This window comes from Salvelinus namaycush, chromosome 38, assembly GCF_016432855.1.
Source record: "Salvelinus namaycush isolate Seneca chromosome 38, SaNama_1.0, whole genome shotgun sequence".
In the NCBI taxonomy this organism is placed as follows: Eukaryota; Metazoa; Chordata; class Actinopteri; order Salmoniformes; family Salmonidae; genus Salvelinus; species Salvelinus namaycush.
The window spans coordinates 16,620,391-16,647,965 of NC_052344.1; the positions used below are offsets into that span (position 1 = coordinate 16,620,391).

Genomic DNA, 27,575 nt, shown 5'->3' on the forward strand with positions numbered 1-27,575 from the left:
AAATGTATCACAATTTATAAAAATCTATGTAGCATTTTCACTGTGATGGTAAAAGGGTTCAGTCAGAATCCTGTCAATTCTCACACCATCATGTCCTGCTGTGGTGGCAAATGGATGGGAATTAGCGATCGATCGCTGTAATAGTACACTGGTCAATATATCTCCCCTGTGTACAGTCAGACTTAAAGGGGGATTGGGTGTGTAATGGTGAGTAAAGGTTGTATTAGGGTTGGACCAGGACAGGTCTAATGGTTCAGAAAGTCCAGCTGGGCTGGATTCCAGGACTCGAAGAGGAGCATCCCTGACCCCAACAGCTGGGTAGGCGATGTGAGGGGACAAGGAAGGGGCGATGGGAAAAGGGAGAGGTACTGCCAGTGCTGAAACCGGAGAGCCTCTGAATGTCTCCTACTAGATAGAAGGTCACTGAAAAGCAACTGTAGGTTCATGGAAGTTCAGTGGGTGCAGTAATCAATCAATCAGTCAATCAATATGATGTATTTTATAAAGGTCTTTTGACATCAGCTGTTGCCCCTAGAAAGGCAGGAACCTAGGAAGAAAGCTAGCTAGGAACCAGCTTCCGAGGGGTGGCCAGTCCTCTTCTGGATGTGCAGGGTGATGCTACTTTCATGAGTAAGCTGCTTTTTTTTCCCTAATCTGTCCGGCTGCTGTAGTGTAGGCTAACATCTTAGCGTAAGGACTCCACAGGGTTAAGCATTTTAATCTCACTTAGCATAGCGGCAGATGGACATATTAAAGCGTTAAATGGAGACTTTTTTGCTGCTTAAAATTTTGGAGGAGCAATGGTAGGATGGTGTTCAACATTTCATTTTCCTGATTATAATATTATATTATATCCCCGCAAATTCAAGTGACATGCTTACTTTATTTTCCTACAGGAATATTATTTGAACGTCTGAGGCTCCATGAATTCACACAGAAAGAGACCAAAAATCTAGAAGACGAAAAAATGCACACTTTCAGAGTTTTCAATAGAGCATAATAGACTTTTAAACAGCACAAAGTATATTCACAGAAAACGACTACATAGCCCCAGGGCTGTATTTAGTTTTCTGGGGCTGTAACGTTTCAACAGTGCAGGATCCAGGCCTGGCGGCAAAACAGCCAAAAGATCACGCGTTACCAGTTTATTGCGCGGGGAGCTCGAGACAGTGGGAGTGAAGGGAGGAGGGTGTGTGTGTGTGTGTGATGAACTTCAATCTCCATGTCCTCAGAACTCAGTTAAGTGTTAAAATGTCACAGGCGATCCCTCAATGAGGGTCAAAGAAATTGTCTCTGAGACGGTGTGATAAGGACTCCTATTTGTCTGACTGACTGACTGTCTGTCTGTCTGTCTGCACCAGACCATGTAGCCTTACCCTGTAGGGACAAGCCACAGCCAGACCCACACAAATAAGCCCAGTCTATTACCAATGTATTACCGGAGGGCTAATTGATGTGGACACTGTTACTCTCCCTATCTCAGTCTCACTCTACATAGGTAGCTAGCTAGCCTAGCACACCACTGGAATGCTAACTCAGCAGATACACAACAATCTAATTGATGTTGCTGTTAGGAGGCTATTTGTAACTTGATGATGTTGCAGCAATGTTATAGTGCTGCTTGAAGCTAGAATTCCTAATTGAAATGGTAACAAAGCGGAAACCGCGCCTGTGTTTTGGTAAAAAGCTGAGGCAGGTTTCGGTTACTGGCCCAACGAATCCCTGAGCTGACAAGGTAAATCGAATCCCTGAGCTGACAAGGTAAAAATCTGTCGTTCTGCCCCTGAACAACCCACTATTCCTAGGCCGTCATTGTAAATAAGAATTTGTTCTTAACTGACTTGCCTGGTTAAATTTAAAAAATGGGCCTGGAGAAATGTAACCACTCTCAAATTCATAGACAGAGCTATGGATGCAAACACTAACCATCCATGATATAAAATGTATAGTTTTAACCATGTTTTTAAGTTATACAGTGTTTGTTTATATTTACAAACATTGGAGTAAAACAAGCTTGTATTTTGGGTTCTGATGGGGTATGACAGTTGAACTAAGCTCATGAGGCTTATATTCTTCAACAATAAATGTAGCAACTAAGGAGTCCAGCTTTAAGGGGGGTACTTAGGGTTCTCTTTCACCTACGTGTAACGGATGTGAAATGGCTAGCTAGTTAGCGGGTACGCGCTAATAGCGTTTCAATCAGTTACGTCACTTGCTCTGAAACCTAGAAGTAGTGGTTCCCCTTGCTCTGCAAGGGCCGCGGCTTTTGTGGAGCGATGGGTAACGATGCTTCGTGGGTGACTGTTGTTGATGTGTGCAGAAGGTCCCTGGTTCGCGCCCGGGTATGGGCGAGGGGACGGTCTAAAGTTATACTGTTACATACGTCTCTATTCAGTCTGCATCGCTGAAGCGTTCCAGATTGTGAAATATATATATTTTTAGGTCATTTCCAATTCAGCAGACATTTGCAGCATTTACCGTGTCCGCTAACGCTGGAACATTGCCTTTCAATTTAAATAACGGATTAAAATTCTCCGTACGGATTGAATAGAGCCCCTAATCTCTCATTACACTAACTTATTCCCTCCCTATTCTTCTGTCTCAGGGTTGGATTGACAACTTCAATGGACCAAGCGGAGTCTTCATCGCTGTAAGTACCAGCATCTACTTATTAGTTGTATTTTTCAGATAGTAAGTTTGCTCATTTTGATGCCACTAGTATAAACGATGATCAGGTGATGATGAGATGTGTTGGTAACCCTGTGTCCTGTCTGATCAGGCGGGGAAGGGCATCCTGCGCACCATGAGAGCCAACAATGATGCGGTGGCGGACCTCATCCCCGTGGACGTGGTCATCAACCTGACCCTGGCCGCTGGCTGGTACACGGCAGTACACAGGTTAACTCTCCCCCCAGGTGGAATATGGTTTGACCAATGACTGTATGGTCTAACCCACACAAACATATTGACCTGCAGAAAGACCTCATGTAAACCTACCTTAGTCCAGTTTGTTCAAACACATCTCCCCAGCTCTACACCATTGACTGAAGAGGAAGCCCAGTGTTTTCAATTGATGTGATTTTGTGTTTGTGGGCTCATTTTATAGATGTGTCCTCATGGACCCTCCCCTTTAACCCTTGACCCCTCTGACCTCATCTCTCTGCTCCCTTGCAGACCCAAAACAGCGTTGGTTTACAACTGCACAACGGGCGGCACAAACCCTTTCCACTGGGGAGAGATCGGTAGGTGTCTGTCTGTCTGTCTGTCACAGGGACAGTGTCACAGTGACATCATCAGTGCTTGCTCATCTGCCACTATGTCTTCCGTCGTCATAAATCAATGTACTTCAGTAGTTGAAATCTTGATCAAATCAAATTTTATTGGTCACATACACATGGTTAACAGATGTTATTGCGAGTTGTCACGAACCGGCTCAGAGCCCGTAACAAAAGGGAGACCACGTGGAAATAAGGAGTAACAAAATATATTTATTAGATAAAGAAACTAGGTATAATATACAATGGTGTGTGTAATCAGTAATCAGTAGTGTAAGTGAATGTTTTGCATGCATGAATGTGATAATGCAGGGTGTTGAAAGATGCTAAAACAAACAACCAGAAAAAGCCCCATGAAACATAACCGAATCTATTAAGGTGTCTACATGGAGAGAGTCTCCCCCATGAATGGGGAAGTGGTGTATTTATCCTGGGAGAGTGGGCCCAGGTGTTTCCCATGTAGCTGACGACCCTCCCAACTCCGCCCACCGGCATCCTAATAAGGAAACAAGAGCAAAGAGAGAGAAAACGGTAGACAGAGTGGGAGGGTCGTCACATTCCCCCCCATAAAACCGGGGACCAACAAGGACCCCGGAACAACATACCGGCCTCTGCGTCCCAAACGGACACAGCACTTGCGCCCCAAATTGATGAGGGGTTACGTGTTCCCACTTCCAAATTTGCCCCAGCCAACCTCCTCTCCAGACCTCAGCAACCTTTGTGCACGGGAAGCAACCTTTAAGAGGAAAGAAGACTCCCCAGACCTCAGCAACCTTAATACATAGGAAGCAACATTTAAGAGGAAAGAAGACTCCCCAGACCTCAGCAACATTAGTGCATAGGAAGCAACTTTTAAGAGGAAAGAAGACTCCCCAGACCAGGACGGAATAGACAGGAAAGACAGAACCTGACCATACAAACATTCAGGAACAGGGCGCACGAGAGAGCGCATCAGCAATCACGTTATCCGTTCCACGAATGTGCTGCACATCGAGATGGAATGATTGTAAAAATAAACACCATCTCATTATCCTCTGATTAGGACACATCATGGACCTCAAAAAGGTGAGAGGGTTATGGTCAGTGTAGACCGTAATAGGTACTACTCCCGACCCGACATAGACCTCAAAGTGTTGCAGCGCCCAGATGAGTGCTAACGCTTCTTTTTCAATGACCGAGTAGTTTAACTGCTAATGGTTAAACTTTTTCGAAAAGAAACTGACAGGTCTCTCAACCCCAGACACATCTGCCTGCAGCAAAACTGCCCCTGCCCCCACATGACTAGCATCCACCTGCAAGGTAAATGACAATTCCACGCGAGGAGCAGCCAGCACCGGAGTTGAGGTAAGCAACCTCTTTGCATCTTCGAAAGCGTGTTGACAACGAGAAGACCAAATGTAAACAGCCTTTGCTTTCAGCATATCTGTCAATGGAGCGACCACAGTAGAGAAGTTATTACAAAATCCACGGTAATAACCAATCATGCCCAAGAAACGCATCAGTTCCTTTTTAGTAGTTGGTGGAGGAAACGCATCAATAGCTACCACTTTAGCTCGAACAGGACGCACTTCCCCCTGCCCAACCACCTTTCCAAGGTATGTAACAGTCGCCTGAGCAAACTCACATTTAGCCAGATTGATCGTGAGGTGACCTGCAGCCAGGCGTTCGAATAAGGCTTGAATACGGGACAGATGTTCCTCCCATGTATCTGCATATATCACTACATCGTCCAGATAAACAGCACACCCTGTCAGACCGGCGATAACCCTGTTCATAAGTCGCTGAAAAGTGGCAGGTGCATTACGCAGTCCGAAACTCATAACCAAATACGAGTACAGACCAGAGGGTGTAATAAAGGCAGAGATTTCACGTGCCCTACTCGTCAGTGGCACCTGCCAATAGCCCTTTAACAGGTCAAATTTACTCACAAATCTAGCTGCCCCGACTTGATCAACGCAGTCCTCCATCCGAGGAAGAGGAAATGAATCTGGCTTAGTGACACTGTTGACCTTACGGTAGTCTGTACAAAATCTGTTTGTTCCATCTGGTTTTCTGACCAAGATACAGGGAGAAGCCCAACTGGAGAAAGAAGGCTCTGCTATCTTACTCTCCAGCATGTATCTGACCTCAGCATCCAGACAATGCATTTTCTCTAAAGAAACTCTATAGAACCGCTGACGAATGGGGTCAGCATCTCCAACGTCAATATCATGTTCTATCAAGTTTGTACGTGTAGGTGTATCAGAAAACAAACCTGGAAATCTCCGAATCAGACCAACCATCTCTTCCCGCCTATCAACGGGTAGATGAGTGAGAATGCTGCCCAAATTATCCAGTGTCTCTGAATTTTTCAATCTACCCTGCAGTATGCAATCGTCGGGACCAGGAACATCTTCCTCCTCATTCGTAGACCTATCCTGAGAAGAATCCAAGGGAATAACGGTTTCAGCCAAAAGAACAGGTTTACCGTCCTCTATAGATTCCCACTGTTCAGTCTCTGAGGAACGTGCATAATAGGGTTTTAACAAATTTACATGGCACAGCTGGTGTGCTTTCCTCCGTTCTGGAGTGGCAACTAGATAATTTTGCTCAGTGTACTTGCGCACCACTGTATATGGACCTTGAAACTTGGCTTCAAAAGGAGAACCAACAATTGGCAGCAGAGCAAGAACCTGGTCACCTGGACTAAAGTGACGTGGCTCAGTTCGGCGATCAAATATGCCTTTCATCCTCTCCTGTGAAGATGATAGCTTCTCTTTAGCCATTTCGCCAGCGGCATACAAGCGGCGCCGGAAATCACACACATACGATAACAAAGACTGAGGAGGCTCGCGAGACTTCCAGTCATCCTGAAGAACAGATAGAAGTCCACGCACCCTATGTCCAAACACAAGGTCATTTGGACTAAAACCGGTGCTCTCCTGTGAAACCTCCCTAGCGGCTAACAATAACCAAGGCAACCCCTCCTCCCAATCCTTATCCATCTCAGTACAATAACTTCTCAACAAAGACTTAAGTGTTTGATGGAAACGTTCTAGTGCTCCTTGACTTTGCGCGTGATAGGCGCTAGCCAGATTGTGCTTAATATGGAGCTGTTGGAGAACCTGACCAAACAGATTAGAGGTGAAATTAGACCCTTGATCACTCTGAATGACCTTAGGTATTCCAAACAGTGACAGAAACTGAGTCAAAGCTTTTAACACAGACTTAGTCGTGATAGACCGGAGAGGATAGGCTGCTGGAAACCTTGTGGTCTGACACATCACAGTGAACAGGTAACTACTACCCTTTTTAGAACGAGGCAAAGGACCCACACAGTCAATAATCAGATACTCAAAAGGTTGGCTGAGTACAGGAATAGGAAACAGTGGTACCGGCTTAATAGCTTGATTAGGTTTCCCAGTTAATTGACAGGTGTGACAAGTTTTGATGAAATCAGAAACATCCCTCTTTAATCTAGGCCAAAAGAAATGTCTTAATATGCGATGGTATGTTTTCCCTACACCCATATGTCCAGCAACATCATTGTGAGAAGTTGTCAACACCAACTCACAAAGTTTTACTGGTACCACAACCTGACTAATCGCCTCCCCTAGAAAACAACTACCATGAGACACCCACTTTCTCATCAGGACATCCTCCTGGAGAAAATAACCATGGGCGACATCTCCCAACTGTTCCACAGGCACAATTTGGTCACGCAACTCTTCTAATGTGGAGTCAGTCCGTTGCGCATTGATTAGATCTGAGCGGTTAACAGATAATGGAATAACAGGGAAAGCAGTGGCATACTTCTCATTAGTCGGCACAGTGACCAGTTCGCCACGGCTCATAGAACGCGTCACTGCACACGCACTGAACACCTCTGGGAAGCTCTGTACACTCTCATCAGGAATCTCAACAACTGACGGCTTTGTGGAAACCACTAGAGATGGAAACGCGACAGGCCACACCCGCTCACCTGCCAAGTTATTCCCAAGAATAACGTCGATACCCTCAATAGGCAACGAAGGACGCACCCCCACAACAACCTCACCTTTCACCAGTCCACAATCTAACATCAGTTTATGCAATGGAACTGAAAGAGTGTTCAAACCTATTCCCCTAATTAGAACACTATTCCCCGAATCAGTCTCAGCTGAAAAGGGTAACAGACTCCAACACAAACGATTCGGAGGCACCTGTGTCTCTCAAGATCTTCACTGGCACTAATTCCTTACTTCCTAACATAGACACAAAACCTTCCGTAATGAAAGGTAAATAGTCTGGATCAATATGTACTTTCACATGCTCCTGGACCTGAGGCAATGAGTCATGAATGAACTGATGTAGAACAGGCGCAGCTAACGCGGTAGGCTTAGGTTTAGCGTAAGCACCCTTTGATCTGAGAAGTGGACATTCGTTTTTCCAATGACCTGAACCTTGACAGTAGTGACACTCTTGCCCAAAGTCAGCTTTACCACGGGAGTCAGGCTCAACCCGAGTTGAATTAAACTCTGCCCGTGAACCAAAATATCTCGGTGAGCGAAGCCCAAATCTATCCGAACGCCCCCACTCATTCCGAATACGGGGCTCTGCAAAGACTCTTTTGTGAGTCAACACATACTCATCCGCCAAAACCGCAGCTTCAGCGACATTCTTTACTTTTCGTTCGTTAATATAGGTGGCAATACGATCAGGGATTGTGTCCTTAAATTGCTCTAACATAATCAGATCACACAGCCCTTGGAAAGTAACAACTGCAGAGGCAGAACACCAGCGATTAAACTGTACAGATAATTGTCGCGCAAACTCAACATGAGTCTGTTTATCATCCCTTTTTAAAGTTCTAAATCGTTGGCGGTAAGCCTCAGGGACCAATTCATAAATCTGCAACACAGCCGTTTTAACCTTATCATAACAGGCACTGTCGTGTACAGTAAGAGCTGAATATGCCTCCTGCGCTTTACCAGTCAGCACACACTGCAACATTAAGGTGCGGTCAGAATCAGGCCAACTCCTAGCGTCAGCAACACGCTCAAACAACGAAAAGAATGTCTCAGGGTCCTTTTCATTAAACTGAGGTAATAACCGTAAGTTCCCAACAATATCAAATGTGTCCGGGGCACGACCAAAAGAGGAACGACCCCTAGGTAAATCTGGATCACCTTCCCAGAACAAACTCTCCCCTGAGATCTTTCCTTCCCTAACCAACTCTATCCGTTCTTGTTGCAACTTGATTTTAGCATGCTCCATATCTAATTCCTTTTCATACTTTACACGATCATGCTGCCGATCATGCTCTTGCTTCTCACGATCATGCTGCAGCTGTAACAGAAGCAGTTCTTTCTGCTGTTCAAAAAGAAGACTACTAGGACTAACCGATGGAATGGCCATTGCAACGTTACGGGGAGATGACCCCTCAGCAGAGACTGGCCCAGTGATAACTTCAAGAATACCACTCTCCATCAGATTGGCCTTCAATATCAACCTAATAGAATTCTTTAGACGTTTATCACTAATTTCAACCTTGTAGTGTTCAGCGATTTTCAACAGCTGTTCTTTAGTACCTAATTCTAACAATTCCTCTGATGGAAAGCGAATGAACTCATCTACATAAGACGCCATAGTCAAAAAAAATATTATCACTCTTCCCCTCTGCTGAGCACACCAGACCACAACCAGAGAAATGACAATCACCCTGAGCACCACAGAAGAGAGATGAGATACGGAGCTTCCCCAAAACCTACAATAACTCAACCCTAGTCTTCGTGCGGATTTGCGGTGGGTATTTACGCACTGTAGCCCGCTGGCAAGGTAATAAACCCCCCAGCACGCTGGCAGATTCCACCAAGCCACGGATGTGCCCCCGAGACAACTGCTCAGTCCACAGACACCACACAAAAATAACAAACATTAACCATGCCCAACATATTCCAAAAAGGAAACACGTCGCTAAGCCTATCAGGGGTAAAAGGCTATAGCTCCAGGTAGCAAGTTCCACTACCCTACCCAAATCTCCCACTGAGGTACACAGCCGATTACTCACCTCAGACCGATGTCCCAACAGAAAGTAGAACAAGGGTTTCCAGGCTGGGCAGGGCCCTGGAAACTAACCAATGTACTCTCTCCAACGCAGCACACAAACCAAACAACAAAGGCAACCAATACTGGGCCTATCAAACTCAAACAAAATATGCAAACCAAACACGTACCTCCACGTTCTCCCAAACCAATACGTTCAATGATCCTGGACGAGCCCCCACTTGTCACGAACCGGCTCAGAGCCCGTAACAAAAGGGAGACCACGTGGAAATAAGGAGTAACAAAATATATTTATTAGATAAAGAAACTAGGTATAATATACAATGGTGTGTGTAATCAGTAGTGTAAGTGAATGTTTTGCATGCATGAATGTGATAATGCAGGGTGTTGAAAGATGCTAAAACAAACAACCAGAAAAAGCCCCATGAAACATAACCGAATCTATTAAGGTGTCTACATGGAGAGAGTCTCCCCCATGAATGGGGAAGTGGTGTATTTATCCTGGGAGAGTGGGCCCAGGTGTTTCCCATGTAGCTGACGACCCTCCCAACTCCGCCCACCGGCATCCTAATAAGGAAACAAGAGCAAAGAGAGAGAAAACGGTAGACAGAGTGGGAGGGTCGTCACAGAGTGTAGCGAATTGCTTGTGCTTCTAGTTCCAACGGTGCAGCAATATCTAACATGTAATCTAACAATTCCACAGCAACTACCTATTACACACAAATCTAAGTAAAGGAATGGAATAAGAATATATACATATAAATATGTGAATGAGCAATGACAGAGCGGCAAGATGCAATAGATGTGTAAAATACAGTATATACATATGAGATGAGTAATGCAAGATATGTAAACATTATTAAAGTGCCATTATTAAAGGGACTAGTGATCCATTTGGTTGATGGTGTTGTCACTATGAAACTATGTATCATACATTCCCACCGGGGATATGAAACTGTGGGTTGTCTGTCAGTCCTGGTTCTCCTAAATCAGTTTGAATGGTGTAGCAGTGAGAAGCAGGTGGATAAATGATCTGTGTCATAATTAGATGCCCAGGGATTTGACAGTGGCGAGGGTCTACTGCCACCTTCTGGCAGCTAGTAGAACATTACATCTGAACCCACACACTGTGTACATCTGTTTGACCTCACCACTGTGGATCTGCCCAAATGACAACTCCCATCAGCAGTAAAGCACAGTTGCCCAAACAATAACAAGTAGAGGCAAAGTGTCATCGTGAAATCATCACCCCACCAGCATTTTGGTTGTGGTGGCAGCTCACCTCCCGGCCCATCATCTACAGTATATCCCAGCCCATCATCTACAGTACATCCCAGCCCATCATCTACAGTACATCCCAGCCCATCATCTACAGTACATCCCAGCGGACCACTGAGATGAAAAGGATGCATGCGGGCCGGGTATCAGTCAGGCTCAGATTAGCACGGTAGCGGCGACAGCCAGGGTCCCTATGCTCTCAGATTAGTGAATCTGCTCCTTTCACTCTGGGAAATTGCCATCAGATTGCTGGCAGCGGGATTAAGGCTCATCACTCTGCCTCGCTGTTATAAACCTGGGATAGCGGGCACTAATCTACCGGACCACATAAGAGCTAAGAATCCAGCTAATCAAACTGGGTCTAGGGGGCCCATGGGGCTGCTTTGGGAAGTTGGAGGTTTGCTGGCTGGATATGTTATCAAAATTCTGGTATCTTAATTGGTTTTGGTCGCCTTCTCTCCACTCTCCTCTTCTCAACCTGTTTTGAAAAAGGGCATCAGCAGGATTAGAACCTGTGAACTTCTGGTCCCTATCCAGCAGCAACCTTGTTTTTCCAAGTATTTAATGCTGTTCAGTCAAAGTAAACTAGAAATTGAATTAGTTAAAAATGTTTGGTAAGGAAAACAAGTCACAGCCAGGATTCGAACTGGCAACGCCCTCCATCCACCTCCAACCTACCTCCCTGAAAGCATTTATTTTATTTGACTCTCATCTGTAAACTCCACCCACTGACATGTTAGTCTAAGCTCTGCCCACTGAGTTTTCATCCAACCAATCACATTTGTTCTGCCCTAGAAAGTGGAGCTTCCCTCAGAATAAGATTGAGGCCTGGGATCAATTCATGGTGCCGTTAAATGGTACATTGTCGGGTGTCTAGTGCGTTGTTCTATAACAAGCCTTGGATTGAATCCCAGCCTGAATGAGGAAAACTCCTGAGCACTATTCCAAGGCTCATTCCAGGGCTCCTTCATCGATTCTTTGGGAGATTCTCTATTGCACAAAATTCCGACCTGTCCTCCTCTCCTCAGTGATACGTGGTCAAGTGGCCACGGAGAGTGTCAATTCGTTAGTAAGCTATCAGAGGAGTGTCATCCACTCCTCGATAGCCTCCTCTCGCCAAGGATAATCATGTGCTTCCTCATGGCTGCTAGCGCCGAATGTTTAAACATTTTCCACACCCCTTTGAATCAGCTGTTTTCTCAAAGGAGACAACCATGCACACATTTAAAACGATACTCTACTTCTCCTTTTATCTATAGAATGTATTGCACAAGTAGCTATATTAGTTTTTATCACTTTGTATTTTATGATTCCTCCTCTGTAAATGTAATTTGCCTGATGACGAGCAAGTGAATTGACCGTCTCATTTCTTGCAAGAGCATTTCCCTCCACGTTCCCTCTCCTTACCGCCGCTCCTCAATTATATTAACCTTTTTCAAAAAATGTATATTTGTGTTACCTTTCCCTAGCCGGGAACACCACTCTCAACACGAAAACCATCTTTCAACTCGTTAGTGGGGCTGGAGAAAATTCACTGTGGCCGGGATTCAATAACATCACCCTTTGTCAGCTATGCACCTTGTAAAGGCATTGTTCCCACATTCACAGTAAACACAGCATGTTCTCCCTTTAAATGGCACATAGCCAACAAATCAGGTTGAATCCTGGCCAAAAATATTTCATCCCTTCCCAAAATGTTGTTCTTAAACTTAATATCTTAGAACTAATAAAAAAATGAGCACGGTGTGGCTTTGATTCCTCGAAGGGTCATGTGGTGCGTGGTCTCAGAGAATTTTGTACATAAATCCAAGACACTCCATTTAGTATGAGATGTATTCATTTGTGGAGGTCTCATGCAATTCTTACAGCATGTTAAGAATTTGCAAAACATCCCTTATGAAAAAGTCGGGGTAGAGTTTAACTGCATCCAGAATACCACAGTTACTGTAAGGTATATATTACATTCCAATTGGTTGTGGCTAACATTAGCTAGATGACTAATGCTAACTAGATGGGGGGGGTTAAGGTTAGCCAACATGCTAAGTATTGTAGTTGCTAAAATGCTGAAGTTGTCTGTGGAGATTAAAACAATCTTTGGGTTGCTAGATGTTAGTTTACGTAAGGCAAAAATAACTCTTATGTGAATGTAACATATACTAACGAGTGTCCCGGATTTACATGTATGTCTGGGCACAATGGAAGGTGAAGGGGCGGTACTACAACATAAGATAGACAAGGGTTTAACCAATAAAAATTGTTCTTTATTTTGTGGTTAATAAACCAAAGATGAATAAAAAAAGTCTACACAACAAATAAAATGCTGGGCAGGTGGTAAAAGTCCAGAGTTCAACGATAGGAGATCATTTCTCTTGTCTTCCTCGCCATTCTCCAGTAGTCGTTGCTGGCCAGCCGCCATTAGCATAGTAGAGGGCTGGGTGTCCGGGATCTGTCCTTTACTCCATTGCAATGAGGTTGGCTTCAGACAACCATAGTTCAGCTGTTGGCACATCATGGACCGCAGGCTTCAATCACCAGAGTGGTCTTGGAGGGGTATCACAGCTGTAGGGGATGGGCCCAGTCTACTTGTACCTCTGCCTCATTTTCCACCTTTTACGCTTCAGCCCGCGCATACGGTTCTTCCTCCACTTGGCTCTCATCTTGTGGAGATGTCTCAAAAGTGATGAGATCAACTTGAAAACAAGAACTAAAACAGTTAGAGGGAATAAATTAAATGGGGAAAGCCTCAAAATGACAAAACTACAGCTCAACAGGAGAGATCTACCCTCGGGCTTACCCCAGACAGTCTCCTACACAGGAGAGAGCTACCCTCAGCCTTACCCCAGACAGTCTCCTACACAGGAGAGAGCTACCCTCAGCCTTACCCCAGACAGTCTCCTACACAGGAGAGAGCTACCCTCGGCCTTACCCCAGACAGTCTCCTACACAGGAGAGAGCTACCCTCGGGCTTACCCCAGACAGTCTCCTACACAGGAGAGAGCTACCCTCGGGCTTACCCCAGATAGTCTCCTACACAGGAGAGAGCTACCCTCGGGCTTACCCCAGATAGTCTCCTACACAGGAGAGCTACCCTCGTAAGGCTGTTCACTTCTTTATAGAGGCTGGTGGGTCACGAGTCTTCAAAAGAAAGCACACAGGAACAAATTCACACCCGTATCACCCACTGGTTCTTTCACTAGCAGTTCCCCCAGCTGTTTTACCTTGGTCTGAGCAGCCTTGATTGCAGCCAGGTGGGGAAGGTGTGCAGCTGCTGTGAATGAGGTCATTAGTGCAACCGAAAACCACACCCCTGGATACATCCCATTTCTCTAATATAGTGTGAGAGGCACTTCCCTAACACTACACCCCTTAAAATGCCACAACAGAATAGAGCTGTAAGATAGGAATGTCAGCGCCAAGCCACAGATTCCTTCACATTTTTAACTCCTTTGAATTCCCTCTCAGAGCACCATGTGATGTCCAGCTTCAAGAGGAACCCTCTGGAGCAGGCTTTCAGAAGGCCCAACGCCAACATCACCTCCAACTACCTGATGAACCAGTATTGGATCCTGGTCAGCCACAAGTTCCCTGCCCTCATCTACGACCTCTACCTGAGACTGTCCGGACAGAAACCCCAGTAAGATTACTAATGTCCTGACAATCAGCATCGTCACTAGACCATTGTTCGGTCTATGAAAACTGAACCACCAACTTGTTTTCAACCCAATCAACACAGTGTGATGTAAAAATAGATCAAATGATCTGTAATCATAAAGAAATAAGAAATCAGTGTTTGCTGCATACAAGTGATCTTCAGTGAAACGAACATTACAACTGTGTTATATACATGCAGTACATTTGGACTGAGATCCTCCATTCCTCTCTCTCTGTGTAGGATGATGCGTATCTTCAACCGGCTGCACAAGGCCATCGGTCTGCTGGAGTACTTCAGCAGTCAGGACTGGGAGTGGAACTCCGAGAACATGAGCATGCTGATGAGCCACCTCAGCCCTGAGGACAGGAAGGTACAGTAGACTCAGCATCCATCCTCTATGCACACACTGTATCTCCGCATGGTGATGTATATAGTCAATGGTATGTTTTTCACCTAGTAATGCCACCAAGCCATCATTTCAGCTCAAACATACAGCTTTATTGATTTCAAGACAACAGGTCATGAATACTTACATCATTCCATTTCAGAAGGTTCAATTATAGATATCCCAAAGGTTTTCATAATCGCCTGAATGTGACCATAATAGCCATGTCTTACCGCACATCAACATCCTAACTCTCTCTCCCAGACATTCAACTTTGACGTGCGTCAGCTGAACTGGCCGGAATACATAGATAACTACTGCATCGGCACCAAGAAGTACGTTCTGAATGAAGACATGTCCGACATCCCTGCAGCCAGGCAACACCTCAGGAAGTGAGTAGACTACTTACAGGGCTGACTGTGTTTGCTCCGGTCTTATTTTGAAGAAGGATGTAAATGACAGTGTGTACTTCCAACTCCCTCCCTCCCTCAGGCTGAGGAACATCCGCTACACATTCAACACTCTACTGCTGGTCTTCATCTGGAGGGTGTTCATCGCCCGCTCCCAGATGGCCAGGAACATCTGGTACTTTGTGGTCAGCCTCTGCTTCAAGTTCCTCTCCTACTTCAGAGCCTCCAGCACACTCACCAACTGATGACCAACTGACCGTTGACCAGCTGAACGCCCTGCTCGCCTCCTCAACCAGACCACACCCCTCAGACCTCCAGCAGCACACAACCCCACTCTTTAACCAGACCTCACCCCTCAGACCTCCAGCAGCACACAACCCCACTCTTTAACCAGACCTCACCCCTCAGACCTCCAGCAGCACACAACCCCACTCTTTAACCAGACCTCACCCCTCAGACCTCCAGCAGCACACAACCCCACTCTTTAACCAGACCACACCCCTCAGACCTCCAGCAGCACACAACCCCACTCTTTAACCAGACCTCACCCCTCAGACCTCCAGCAGCACACAACCCCACTCTTTAACCAGACCTCACCCCTCAGACCTCCAACAGCACACAACCCCACTCTTTAACCAGACCTCACCCCTCAGACCTCCAACAGCACACAACCCCACTCTTTAACCAGACCTCACCCCCAGACCTCCAGCAGCACACAACCCCACTCTTTAACCAGACCTCAGACCTCCAGCAGCACACAACCCCACTCTTTAACCAGACCTCACCCCTAAGACCTCCAGCAGCACACAACCCCACTCTTTAACCAGACCTCACCCCTCAGACCTCCAGCAGCACACAACCCCACTCTTTAACCAGGCCTCACCCCTCAGACCTCCAGCAGCACACAACCCCACCTCACCCCTCAGACCTCCAGCAGCACACAACCCCACTCTTTAACCAGACCTCACCCCTCAGACCTCCAGCAGCACACAACCCCACTCTTTAACCAGACCTCACCCCTCAGACCTCCAGCAGCACACAACCCCACTCTTTAACCAGACCTCACCCCTCAGACCTCCAGCAGCACACAACCCCACTCTTTAACCAGACCTCACCCCTCAGACCTCCAACAGCACACAACCCCACTCTTTAACCAGACCTCACCCCCCAGACCTCCAGCAGCACACAACCCCACTCTTTAACCAGACCTCAGACCTCCAGCAGCACACAACCCCACTCTTTAACCAGACCTCACCCCTCAGACCTCCAGCAGCACACAACCCCACTCTTTAACCAGACCTCACCCCTAAGACCTCCAGCAGCACACAACCCCACTCTTTAACCAGACCTCACCCCTCAGACCTCCAGCAGCACACAACCCCACTCTTTAACCAGACCTCACCCCTCAGACCTCCAGCAGCACACAACCCCACTCTTTAACCAGACCTCACCCCTCAGACCTCCAGCAGCACACAACCCCACTCTTTAACCAGACCTCACCCCTCAGACCTCCAGCAGCACACAACCCCACTCTTTAACCAGACCTCACCCCTCAGACCTCCAGCAGCACACAACCCCACTCTTTAACCAGACCTCACCCCTCAGACCTCCAGCAGCACACAACCCCACTCTTTAACCAGACCTCACCCCTCAGACCTCCAGCAGCACACAACCCCACTCTTTAACCAGACCTTACCCCTCAGACCTCCAGCAGCACACAACCCCACTCTTTAACCAGACCTCACCCATCAGACCTCCAGCAGCACACAACCCCACTCCTCAACCAGACCTCACCCCTCAGACCTCCAGCAGCACACAACCCCACTCTTTAACCAGACCTCACCCCTCAGACCTCCAGCAGCACACAACCCCACTCTTTAACCAGACCTCACCCCTCAGACCTCCAGCAGCACACAACCCCACTCTTTAACCAGACCTCACCCCTCAGACCTCCAGCAGCACACAACCCCACTCTTTAACCAGACCTCACCCCTCAGACCTCCAGCAGCACACAACCCCACTCTTTAACCAGACCTCACCCCTCAGACCTCCAGCAGCACACAACCCCACTCTTTAACCAGACCTCACCCCTCAGACCTCCAGCAGCACACAACCCCACTCCTCAACCAGACCTCACCCCTCAGACCTCCAGCAGCACACAACCCCACTCCTCAACCAGACACTGTTCCTTCTGACCCTGTTGTACGTCATACAGTAAAACCATATTTCTTTTCTAACTACGGCTTTTCTTAAAGCGACAGATTACATATGCAACAATAAACCCATTGTATACTCTCCCCACGTTTTTGCTCATAGTTTACGTCCTCCCCAACCCAGATACAATGTCTTGGAATAGAGGATTTTTTTGCATACTTGAAATACTGTATGTCAGGCCTCCACTGAAAGACAATTTCTGTACATTGACTCTTAATGTGTGAATCCTGAGATATCCATGGCCTCTCTTCTTCCATGGGCGATATGTTTTTACCTTGTATTGGTTTGTACTGACAGAATATTTGGGAACCTGTACTCTGTAGCGAGGCCAGCTAAGGATATCCGAGAGTAACTTCAGTGTTGATCACATTCACATACAAGGGCTCTATTCAATCTGTGAAGTTGAAGCGTTACAGACTCCCCGATATAAATTAAAAAGGTCATTTCCAATTGAGCCAACACATGCAGCTTTTAACGTGAATGCAGTCTGCAAAAGCAGGAACATTCCCTTTGTTTCAATCATGCTGTAAAGCTGAACTTCTGTGATGCGGATTGAATGGAGCCCTAAATCTTGACCACTGGAGACTACTACTGTAGTACTACAAACATCTGACCTGGTTGACGACTACTGAATATTGACAAAGGTATGTTTGACATAACGCATAAAACACATTTTTTGTTTTACTGTTTGCCCACTTTTTGCCTGTTTATATTTAAACTAAGTTTACTATTTTTTCATCTTTATAAATAATTGCGTCAAACTAAGGCTTGTCTTAAGTGGTACAGTGCATTCGGAAAGTATTCAGACCCCTTGACTTTTTCCAAATGTTACATTACAGCCTTGTTCTAAAATTGGTTAAATAAATGTTTTTCCTCAATCTACACACAATACCAAAGCGAAAACAGGTTTAGACATTTTTGAAAATGTATTAAATAAAAAACAGAAATACCCTATTTACATAAGTATTCAGACATTTGCTATGAGACTCAATTGAGCTCAGGTGCATCCTGTTTCCATTGATCATCCTTGAGCTGTTTCTACAACTTGGAGTCCACCTGTGGTAAATTCAATTGATTGGACATGATTTGGAAAGGCACACAACTGTCTACGGTCCCACAGTGGACAATGCATGTCAGAGCAAAAACCATGAGGTCGAAGGTTTTGTCAGTAGAGTTCTGAGACAGGATTGTGTTGAGACACAGATCTGGGGAAGGGTACCAAAACATTTCTGCAGCATTGAAGGTCCCCAAGAACACAGTGGCCTCCATCATTATGAAATGGAAGAAGTTTGGAACCACAAACTCTTCCTAGAGCTGGCCGCCCAGCAATCGTCACGTCTGGAGGAAACCTGGCACTATCCCTACGGTGAAGCATGGTGGTGGCAGCATTATGCTGTGGGGATGTTTTTTAGCGGCAGGGACTGGGAGACTAGTCAGGATAGAAGGAAAGATGAACGAAGCAAAGTACAGAGAGATCCTTGATGAAAACCTGCTCCAGAGCTCTCAGGACATCAGAATGGTGCAAAGGTTCACCTTCCAACAGGACAACAACCCTAAGCACACAGCCAAGACAATGCAGCAGTGGCTTCGGGACAAGTCTCTGAATGTCCGTGGCGCAGCCAGAGCCCGGACTTGAACCCGATCAAACATCTCTAGAGACCTGAAAATAGCTGTGCAGCGACATTCCCCATCCAACCTGACAGAGCTTGATAGGATCTGCAGAGCAGAATGGGAGAAACTCCCCAAATACAGGTGTGCCAAGCTTGTAGCGTCATACCCAAGAAGACTCTAGGCTGTAATCGCTGCCAAAGGTGCTTCAACAAAGTACTGAGTAAAGGGTCTGAATATTTATGTAAATGTGATACTTCAGTTTTTATAAATTTGCTCAAATTTATAAAGACCTGTTTTTGCTTTGTCATTATGGGGTATTGTGTGTAGATGGGGGATGGGGGGGGGGGGGTAATTTAATCAATTTTAGAATAAGGCTGTAACGTAACAAAGTGTGGAAAAAGTCAAGGGGTCTGAATACTTTCCGAATGCACTGTAGATGGTGACAGCATCATATATAAACAAGTTTAGAAGATGTGTAAATAGTTCTATATTATTTTTCTAGACTACTTAAGAGTAGTATTCCTGAGGGTTGATTCTGCAGGAGTCTGACTCTACCACAGAGCTCCCCAGACTAGATCTGAAGTGTTACTTGTGGCAGACAGCAGTCCACTTTTTTATGAGATGATTCATCTATATACAGTATCTATGGTAGAAGTCTTGACTAAATGTACCTCAAATCCTCCCTCTGGAAAAACATGTTTCTATGTGAGCCAGTAATGGTGTGCAACAATAGTGACCGTCCTTTCCTAAATTCAGTAAGGGACTATGAACCAAATGCCCAACACAGAACATGGCTTTTCCTGTACAATGAAGTTGAACACAATGTCCTGCTTGTTATGGATCTTGGCGTCTGTCATGTTGATAACAAAGCAGTGTCTTTGTTATGATACATAGTGGAAGCAGAGCACTGTGGGTAGATCAGAGCTAACTGGGCAGTGTTCTGTGAACTGCAACACTTACGACTTTGTTTATTTTGTTGAATTTTCCTTTTTCAAATGTAATTGGCAAATGTTAAATGACCTTCTATTCCTGCTCTGAAAACACTTAAAGTTTGTTTGGCAAAACATGAATAAACCAAAAGACAACACATTGGTCAGTGTGCTAATCATTCTGCTTCATACACTGCTGCCTCATGTAGAAAATAGATTTAGCCTACTTCCATGGCTGCGTTTATACAGGCAGCCCAATTCTGATCTTTTTTTAACTAATTGGTCTTTTGACCAATCGGATCTGAAAAAGATTGGACGTGAAAATATCTGATGTGATTGGTCAAAAGACCAATTAGTGGAAAAAAAGATCCGAAATAAACTGCCTGTGTAAGCGCAGGCTAAAAGCATGCACCATCACCAGAGGATAGTGAGATACCAAACGAGAGAGATTTAAATGAATGTAAAGTGTACAACATGAAGTGGTGAAGTGCACTAAAACACATTTAATAGGACATCTCCCATTGACAGATGTGAAACAGATACTGAACAGTGCAAATAGATAGAAATAGAACAAACGTGACATGTTAATGGTATGAATGATAACATAGGAGGATCAGATTTCATTCAGCCTAACTTACAGATAACAACGTCCAAATACCTTTACACACTAAGCCTGATAAAACTGGGGAGTTAGCTGCTTTCCATTTGTCAGTGTAAAATACATATTTACAGGATATAAATATATTATAATGGTAGTCATATGAGGATACTGTCCAAAACAATAAATAGAACAATTATGATTGTCGGATCCTAATCAGTTTACTCTTATTTGGTTCAAAACAAACTCCCAGCAATCCACATACTTGTGATTGGAGACTTCTCTTCCTGGATTCCCACACAGGTGAAGGGACAGTAGGTGCACGATCAGCAGCAGTCTCCAGGTCCCATATCCACAAAGCATCTCACAGTAGGAGTGCTGATCTAGGATCTGTCCATATAATCTTATGATCCAAAAGGGCGAAACTGATCTAAGCTCAGCACTCCTACTCAGAGAGCTTTGTGGATATGGGCTCAGGTCAGAGGGCTACTCCTGTACGTGTCAGGAGCGGAGCAGCACGGTTGTTCACATGGGCATCTGGGAGAACCACCTGGAAATAGAGAACATGTAGAGGTACAGTGTAAATACACTACTACCAGTGAGACACAGGGAAACTGGTACATGTAAGGATTTACCATCATTTTGAACATAGTTTCAGTGGCAATAAAGAAGACTGGGCTCACCTCTAGGTTTATATGGGCCTAGTTTGAAGCGACAGCAGACTATGTCGAAACAGAAGCCAACAAACCCATGGATCATGCCTGTGGGAGAGAGAAGATCAATGAAGATGTTCAGGGTGCATTTCTCTAACGTGGCACAGTATCAGGCTGGCAAAGCAGCTGTGGAATGATTTGTGAGACATGAACAGTATGAGTTCTGCCCATGACACTGGGTGGTAAGAGTGAGTGTTGTCTGGACCTGTGGTGGAGAAGATACCCCCAATGATGCCACAGAGTCGTACCAGGAACTGTCAGAGGGGCAAGTGCTGCTCACTGACCGTGACCATCAGAGAGCTGGTGTCGTACTTCATAAAGATCCCAGACGCACCGTGGCTGCCCGCCGCATGGTTAATCACCGGCTCCTTGACCAGACAGTGGGTAGGTAGAGTGGGGTGGGGGTTATTCTCTCCTTTACACACACACACACACACACACACACACACACACACACACACACACACACACACACACACACACACACACACACACACACACACACACACACAGAGGCCTTTCTAGCATCTAGCCTTTGTGTATGTGAATATGTGTGTTTGTAAGACAGAAATCTATGACTGTCTCAGGTGGTGGTGTTATACAGCAGAGCTAGAAGTAACTTTTGGCAGCCAGCAGAGGGAGCTGAATGGACTGGATGGATGGATGAGGAGACTGATCCATTATCTGAACCCACTGCAGCATCCTCCATCATGGTCAACATCAAATAGAATTCCTTTCCCCCTGATGGTTAATATTGAGGATTTGGGGAAGGTAAGCTGATACTAGATCTGTGCCTAAATCAGGACTTACCCTCTCCGTCACAGAGAACTGGTGTGTGTCTGCCGACACCTTGGACGTGTGCAGTTTGGTAGGTACCACCGTAATGAAATACTGGAACATCTCATTATCTGCAACAACAAGACAAAGAGCAAAGCCCTTGACCCCATCCATCTAGTGACGGACTACACAGAATACTTCTAGAAAAGGTGAAATAGGGGGCTTCAGTTCTTTCCCCTGGAGAAACTAGGCTGCTTTGAACGGTAAGTGAATGAAAGCAAGCCTGCAGTAAATCCACTTCAAATGGCTACATTTTCTCCCTGCAAACTCATGAGGCCATGCTGAGCAGAATAGTCTGGAAGCTACACATTGAGTAACAGCTGAATGAGGTTTGATAAGAACATATTCATGTGTTTACTTCCTGGTCTCGGTGAGGAGGAGCAGTAACTTACGGGTTGCTGGTGATTTTCTCTGTCCCGTCCAGAGGATTGATGATGCCGGGGACCTCTTCTCCGAAAGACAGATGGTCTATCCGATGGGAGAAGTTGCACGCTGCAATGCATTGATGAAACCCAGCTCACATGCAGTCAGGTGGAATGTGACAGTGAAAACCTCTATTTGGGAGTGAATGATTCTGAGAAAATAGTTATTTGGCACTGCATTAGAATAGATACTGCTCTTATCTATCACTTGAAACATGGAAATGCAGATGCAATGTAAGCAACCAGAGAACAGTACTAATGTTGTCCTTGTCAAAAACGAGTAACTTATGCAAATGAGTGTCACCCTTCCTGGCTGACAGAGAACTTACTGTCATGGCTTACAAAAGCTGCTGTATGAGCATGGCCACGAGGATGATGAACAGGCCTGAGAAAGACAGAGGGTTGGAGGCGTGAGGAGCATTTTCATCAAAAAGAAATATACTGTGCTCTATTGGTTGAGTGCCCTTTTTCCCATCAGACATATAGACTCATAAATCATTCGCAGCATCAATTTGTGGAGCTTGGAATCTTGTAACGTATGAGACAAACTCCATGAACCTCTGAGTCTGTGGCAGTATTACATAGCTTTCCCTCATTACACCCATAAAGAATGATTTACATACAACATGCACTTAAATATAACCCTGTTGATCGGGCCCTGAATGCTGATTGGTTGAAAGCCGTGGTATATCAGACTGTATACCATGTGTATGACAAAAATTTATTTTTACTGCTCTAATAACGTTGGTAACCAGTTTATAATAGCAATAAGGCACCTCAAGGGTTTGTGATATATGGCCAATATACCACGGCTAAGGGCAGTGTCCAGGCACTCCACGTTGCGTTGTGCTTTAGAACAGCCCTCAGCTGTGGTATATTGGCCATATACCACACCTCCTCGGGCCTTGTTGCTTAAATATATCACGCTTATAGAAAAGTGTACAGGTATCTTACTTTCCCACTGTGATGTGGAAGTTCCCAGCCACTTTGTTGACGTGCCCATGTATCCTACAGGCACTTAAGGGCTCTGAGGCGGTGCCCTCTCTGAAGACACACACACATACTATTACCTTTGTAGGAAAACATATCTGTACTTAATGCATTTTCCCAACACCTCAATAGTGATGCATTTTGCATTTGAGAGCCCTACCAACCTTGGGGGCAAGGCAGGCCTACTAACCTAGGGGGCAAGGCAGGTCTACTAACCTAGGGGGCAAGGCAGGCCTACTAACCTAGGGGGCAAGGCAGGCCTACTAACCTAGGGGGCAAGGCAGGCCTACTAACCTAGGGGGCAAGGCAGGCCTACTAACCTAGGGGGCAAGGCAGGCCTACTAACCTAGGGGGCAAGGCACGCCTACTAACCTAGGGGGCAAGGCACGCCTACTAACCTAGGGGGCAAGGCACACCTACTAACCTAGGGGGCAAGGCACGCCTACTAACCTAGGGGGCAAGGCACGCCTACTAACCTAGGGGGCAAGGCACGCCTACTAACCTAGGGGATAAGGCATGCCTACTAACCTAGGGGATAAGGCACGCCTACTAACCTAGGGGATAAGGCACGCCTACTAACCTAGGGGGCAAGGCAGTAGGGGCTCCATTTAGAACACTCTTGTACAAGACCTGTAGAGAATGCTCCTCCTTCAACCTGTTCTGTATCAGCAACAGCGTCCTAAGGAGAGTTGGGAGAGGGAGAAACAGGTTAACTACTCATTTCATACAGGAAGGACGACAAAATAGTTTTTTTCTTTTGGAATGTGGTTGAGTGAGATTTTCTGACTATTAACAAAGTGCTTAAAGGGCCAATCTACCATTACTACCTCAATTTTTTTACTTTTAAATTAATGATATATAGCCATTGATTATTTAAGAATAAAACATAAATGTCTCATGAGCTTAGTTTAACTGTCTAACCCAATCAGAACCCAAAATAGAATCTTGTTTTACTCTTTTGTTTATAAACAATTTACTTGTAAACAAACACTTTATAGGCTCAACAACAAAAAATAACAATGATCATTTTGATATCATGGATGGTCAGTCCTTGGATCCATAGCTCTGTCTATGAATGTGAGAGTGGTTACATTCTAAACTGCGTAACTGTGCCACAGTCTTTGCTGCGGGGTCAGCTCAAAAATCACCTGAACATTTATACACAGGGAAGAAAATACACAGGGAAGAAAAACTCCCAGGGTTTGGGATCACCAAAGTCTATTTGTATGTAATAGAAAGCTCTGTGATCTACTCACAGGCTCATACTGAATGCCATTTGATATTATCATAGTCTCTGCCAGGTCCAGAATGGCTGCACCCACATCTGGAACAGCACACCAACTCAATCTTTAGCTCCAGGGGGTTGTGGGGGAAATTATACAGTACATCATAACACATTAATTATGCCCAAAATATGAAGGCCTAGATGTCATGAATGATTTCAATAAATAATGTGTGATAAGGTTGAATACTTACGTTGGCATTTCACGGCAACTGTAATATCTATTTTTTTTCTCAATTTACTGTAAATGAAGAAAAAGTATTGTCAGATTCCAAGATAATGTACTGGCAGTAAAACACAGTTCAGTCTTAAATAAGAGCTTATCATGATGAAACAAAATCAACAGTTCTATGTACCTTGAGAAATCTTTATCCACTTCGTATTCATACTTCATCCAGGTGTCCCGGTACACAAAGAAGCCAGCAGTGCCATGGCAGTAAAGCTATCAAGGACACTATGGATGGGCGAGAGAAGAACATTAGCGACGTCATTCAAAGTTGGGGCTATTGAATCAGCATTCAGACATATGTCAGCAGTATTGAGAGTGAAATCTCACCTGTCCCCCCTGTGGCTGTGGTCTCGACATAGCTCTCTGGGACCTTGGGGAAGGCATCCAGCTCCTAACCAGACTCAGGGCTTTCTTCCTGTACAGACGCCTCATCTTCAGGACCACTTTCCATGTCCTCCCTTCATTCACCTAACCTGGAAAAGAGAAATCATACAAAATAGTCCATTATGTTTTTTTTTCTAATCTGTGTAATATAGGAATAAAACAATATGCAGGTTACCACCATCATCGCTGCACACATCGGTCATACCTGGGTAGGCTTTTTCAGTTTTTAAACAACTAGTTATAAATGTTTTTCTGTGAGTTCAATGTGCACATTGCACAGTTTCTCTAAAGAGAAATGAGATCCAGCCTGAACTGAGCAATGTAATAGGGTGTTGTAGTTTCCAACAGGCCAATATTCTACATTGTTTAGCGCATAAAACATGGTAATTAACTACAATGACCATAATCCATTTCGCATCTACCTGTCAGGTCCGTTTATTTTTTTACACCTGTTAAGGAAGATACAAGAATGCATGACCATGAGGGGATATAGAGTACCACAGTGTGAGTCATAAAACCTAGTGGTCAAACAAGGAAATGGTTCCAATCATTTTTCCAGCATTCATTTTCCCCATAGGGGACTTTAGAAACACTTAAAATAAGGTCTGTGTTTCGTGTAGGCTTACCCTGGCGTGACGTTTTGTTAACCGTGTAAATCTCTCTAGGACAAGGTGACTTTTGATGGCTAGGTTTTATGGGTATTATGACACCTCTATTGAGAGCAGCTGTTTCTTGGCCAGGTATCTCTAGCTGAAAATACATGATCAAAGTGATTGATAGTTGGTATTCAGTAGTCATAAAAGTATGCCTTATTTACTTTGAAGAACTACAAAATAGTGATTTTGTCAGACAGCATAGGCAGCAGCTCTATAGAGATGAGATGATGACTTGGAATGAAATAATAAAGTCATCAAAATAAAAAAACTAATATAAACAACGGAAATAAATGAATGTGAATATGATGGTTAATAAATGGTAGCAGTAATGGGCAGTCTACCACCATCATAGTACATGTATTCATTGTTTTATTCTGTGTTATTACTGCATTTAACCCAAAGTCGAAATCGAAAACCGTGATTATTTTTTTTATAATTGTTACGGATACAAGTGTTCTGTGTGTATCCTGTGTGTATTTCTTTTTCTCTCCTTCTCCCCTACTCACAGGTGACAATAATCATTCCCCAATCAGTCGCTAATCGGAAGACACCTGCTCCTTTTCCCTTACCCAATCACAGTCCCTTTCCCTTGGTTTAAAACCCCTGTCAGTGGTTGTCTCCTCAGCTCAATCTCTTTGTAACATGCCTTCTGTCTGTAGATCGCTTGTGTGTTTTGCAGCTACATGTCACTTTGTCCCCACCTGTGAGTATTGTTTTGGTTATGGTGTTTGATTGATGGTGGGAAAAGGGGGTAACCAGACAAGTCGCCCTTGGGCTACACTACCCGTAGTTAAACATTGTTAAAAACACTAGTTAGAACTGGGCGGACCACCCCCTGTATTTTTGGTTAGTTAGTTAGCTGTTTGTGAAGTAGGCTAGCTTAGGGGTGTTTTTGAATTATTATTCTTTCATTCCTTGGGTCCCGCTCAGCCCCTTTTCCTGCTTCCCCCCCCCCATTTACCGTGTGTTTATAAATAAACATTTAGTGTTTGACGGTAATTAAGTTGTCTGTTATTTGTTCTCACTGTTACGTTTTCACTACTATAATTTGCATGAGTTGTGTTACGGGTCCCATTACCATCCCCCCTAGACTGTCGGGCCAAAGGGATTCGTAACAATAATGAACCGAAATCGAACCGACCTCAAAACAATCGCTCAGCACTACCGCCAATAACGTTATCTATGCAAAACAACTGAAATAGCCCACCAACGTCAATAGGCTATATAGTGTTTCCTTCAATTGCTAGTGATAGTAAATATCATAGAGCCACATAACATCACCAACAAAAGCAACAACAAGTTAGCAAAGATGCTCATGGCTGTGTGAGAACCATTCATCATTCTCTTCTTACCTCGGTTTCATGCGTCTATACTCCAGTAAATTGATTGTAAAGCAGATATCAATTCATAACATTATAACTAATGAAAAAAATACGTTTGTTAGCTGCTAGCGTTCTTTACGGGGTCCTGTCTTGTCTTAGCAACATGACCACCCACTAGCCGATATGAACTGTCAATGGTCTTTTTCCAATACCGCCACCTGTCGACGAGCTCGCGAATGGCTCTAAATGTGTTGTCATTTTACGCATTGTACACCAGATGGCGCTCAAGGCCGTGAAAATATTCTCACGCCGCATTCTTTGTCTTTCAAAGCTTGTTCCCTAAAATGTAGGACATTAGTCCAAA

The 27,575-nt window shown here is 44.9% G+C and overlaps 1 protein-coding gene and 1 long non-coding RNA gene across 3 annotated transcripts in view; one reads left to right on the top strand and one right to left on the bottom strand.

The window, feature by feature from the left end:
- The window catches only part of LOC120031867 (fatty acyl-CoA reductase 1-like), a 55,764-nt gene extending 40,131 nt beyond the window's left edge, over positions 1–15,633 (top strand). Inside the window, exons 5-11 of the mRNA XM_038977679.1 lie at positions 2,606–2,650; positions 2,780–2,898; positions 3,175–3,242; positions 14,040–14,211; positions 14,470–14,599; positions 14,879–15,006; positions 15,107–15,633. Coding sequence (XP_038833607.1) covers positions 2,606–2,650; positions 2,780–2,898; positions 3,175–3,242; positions 14,040–14,211; positions 14,470–14,599; positions 14,879–15,006; positions 15,107–15,269 — 825 coding nt within the window. The 3' untranslated portion in view covers positions 15,270–15,633. The remainder of the gene's footprint in view (positions 1–2,605; positions 2,651–2,779; positions 2,899–3,174; positions 3,243–14,039; positions 14,212–14,469; positions 14,600–14,878; positions 15,007–15,106) is intronic.
- Positions 15,634–20,309: 4,676 nt separating this feature from the next.
- On the bottom strand, positions 20,310–27,378 carry LOC120032192. Of its 2 annotated transcripts, XR_005473793.1 has the most exons (11): positions 27,242–27,378; positions 25,177–25,322; positions 24,977–25,074; positions 24,815–24,861; positions 23,919–24,017; positions 23,303–23,392; positions 22,678–22,733; positions 22,319–22,500; positions 21,374–21,997; positions 21,060–21,137; positions 20,310–20,926 (listed from the first exon to the last, which is right to left on the bottom strand). It is a non-coding gene; the product is annotated as an uncharacterized LOC120032192 (long non-coding RNA). The 2 variants fall into 2 exon arrangements; XR_005473792.1 differs by having other exon boundaries at positions 21,060–21,997.
- Positions 27,379–27,575: the final 197 nt, after the last annotated feature.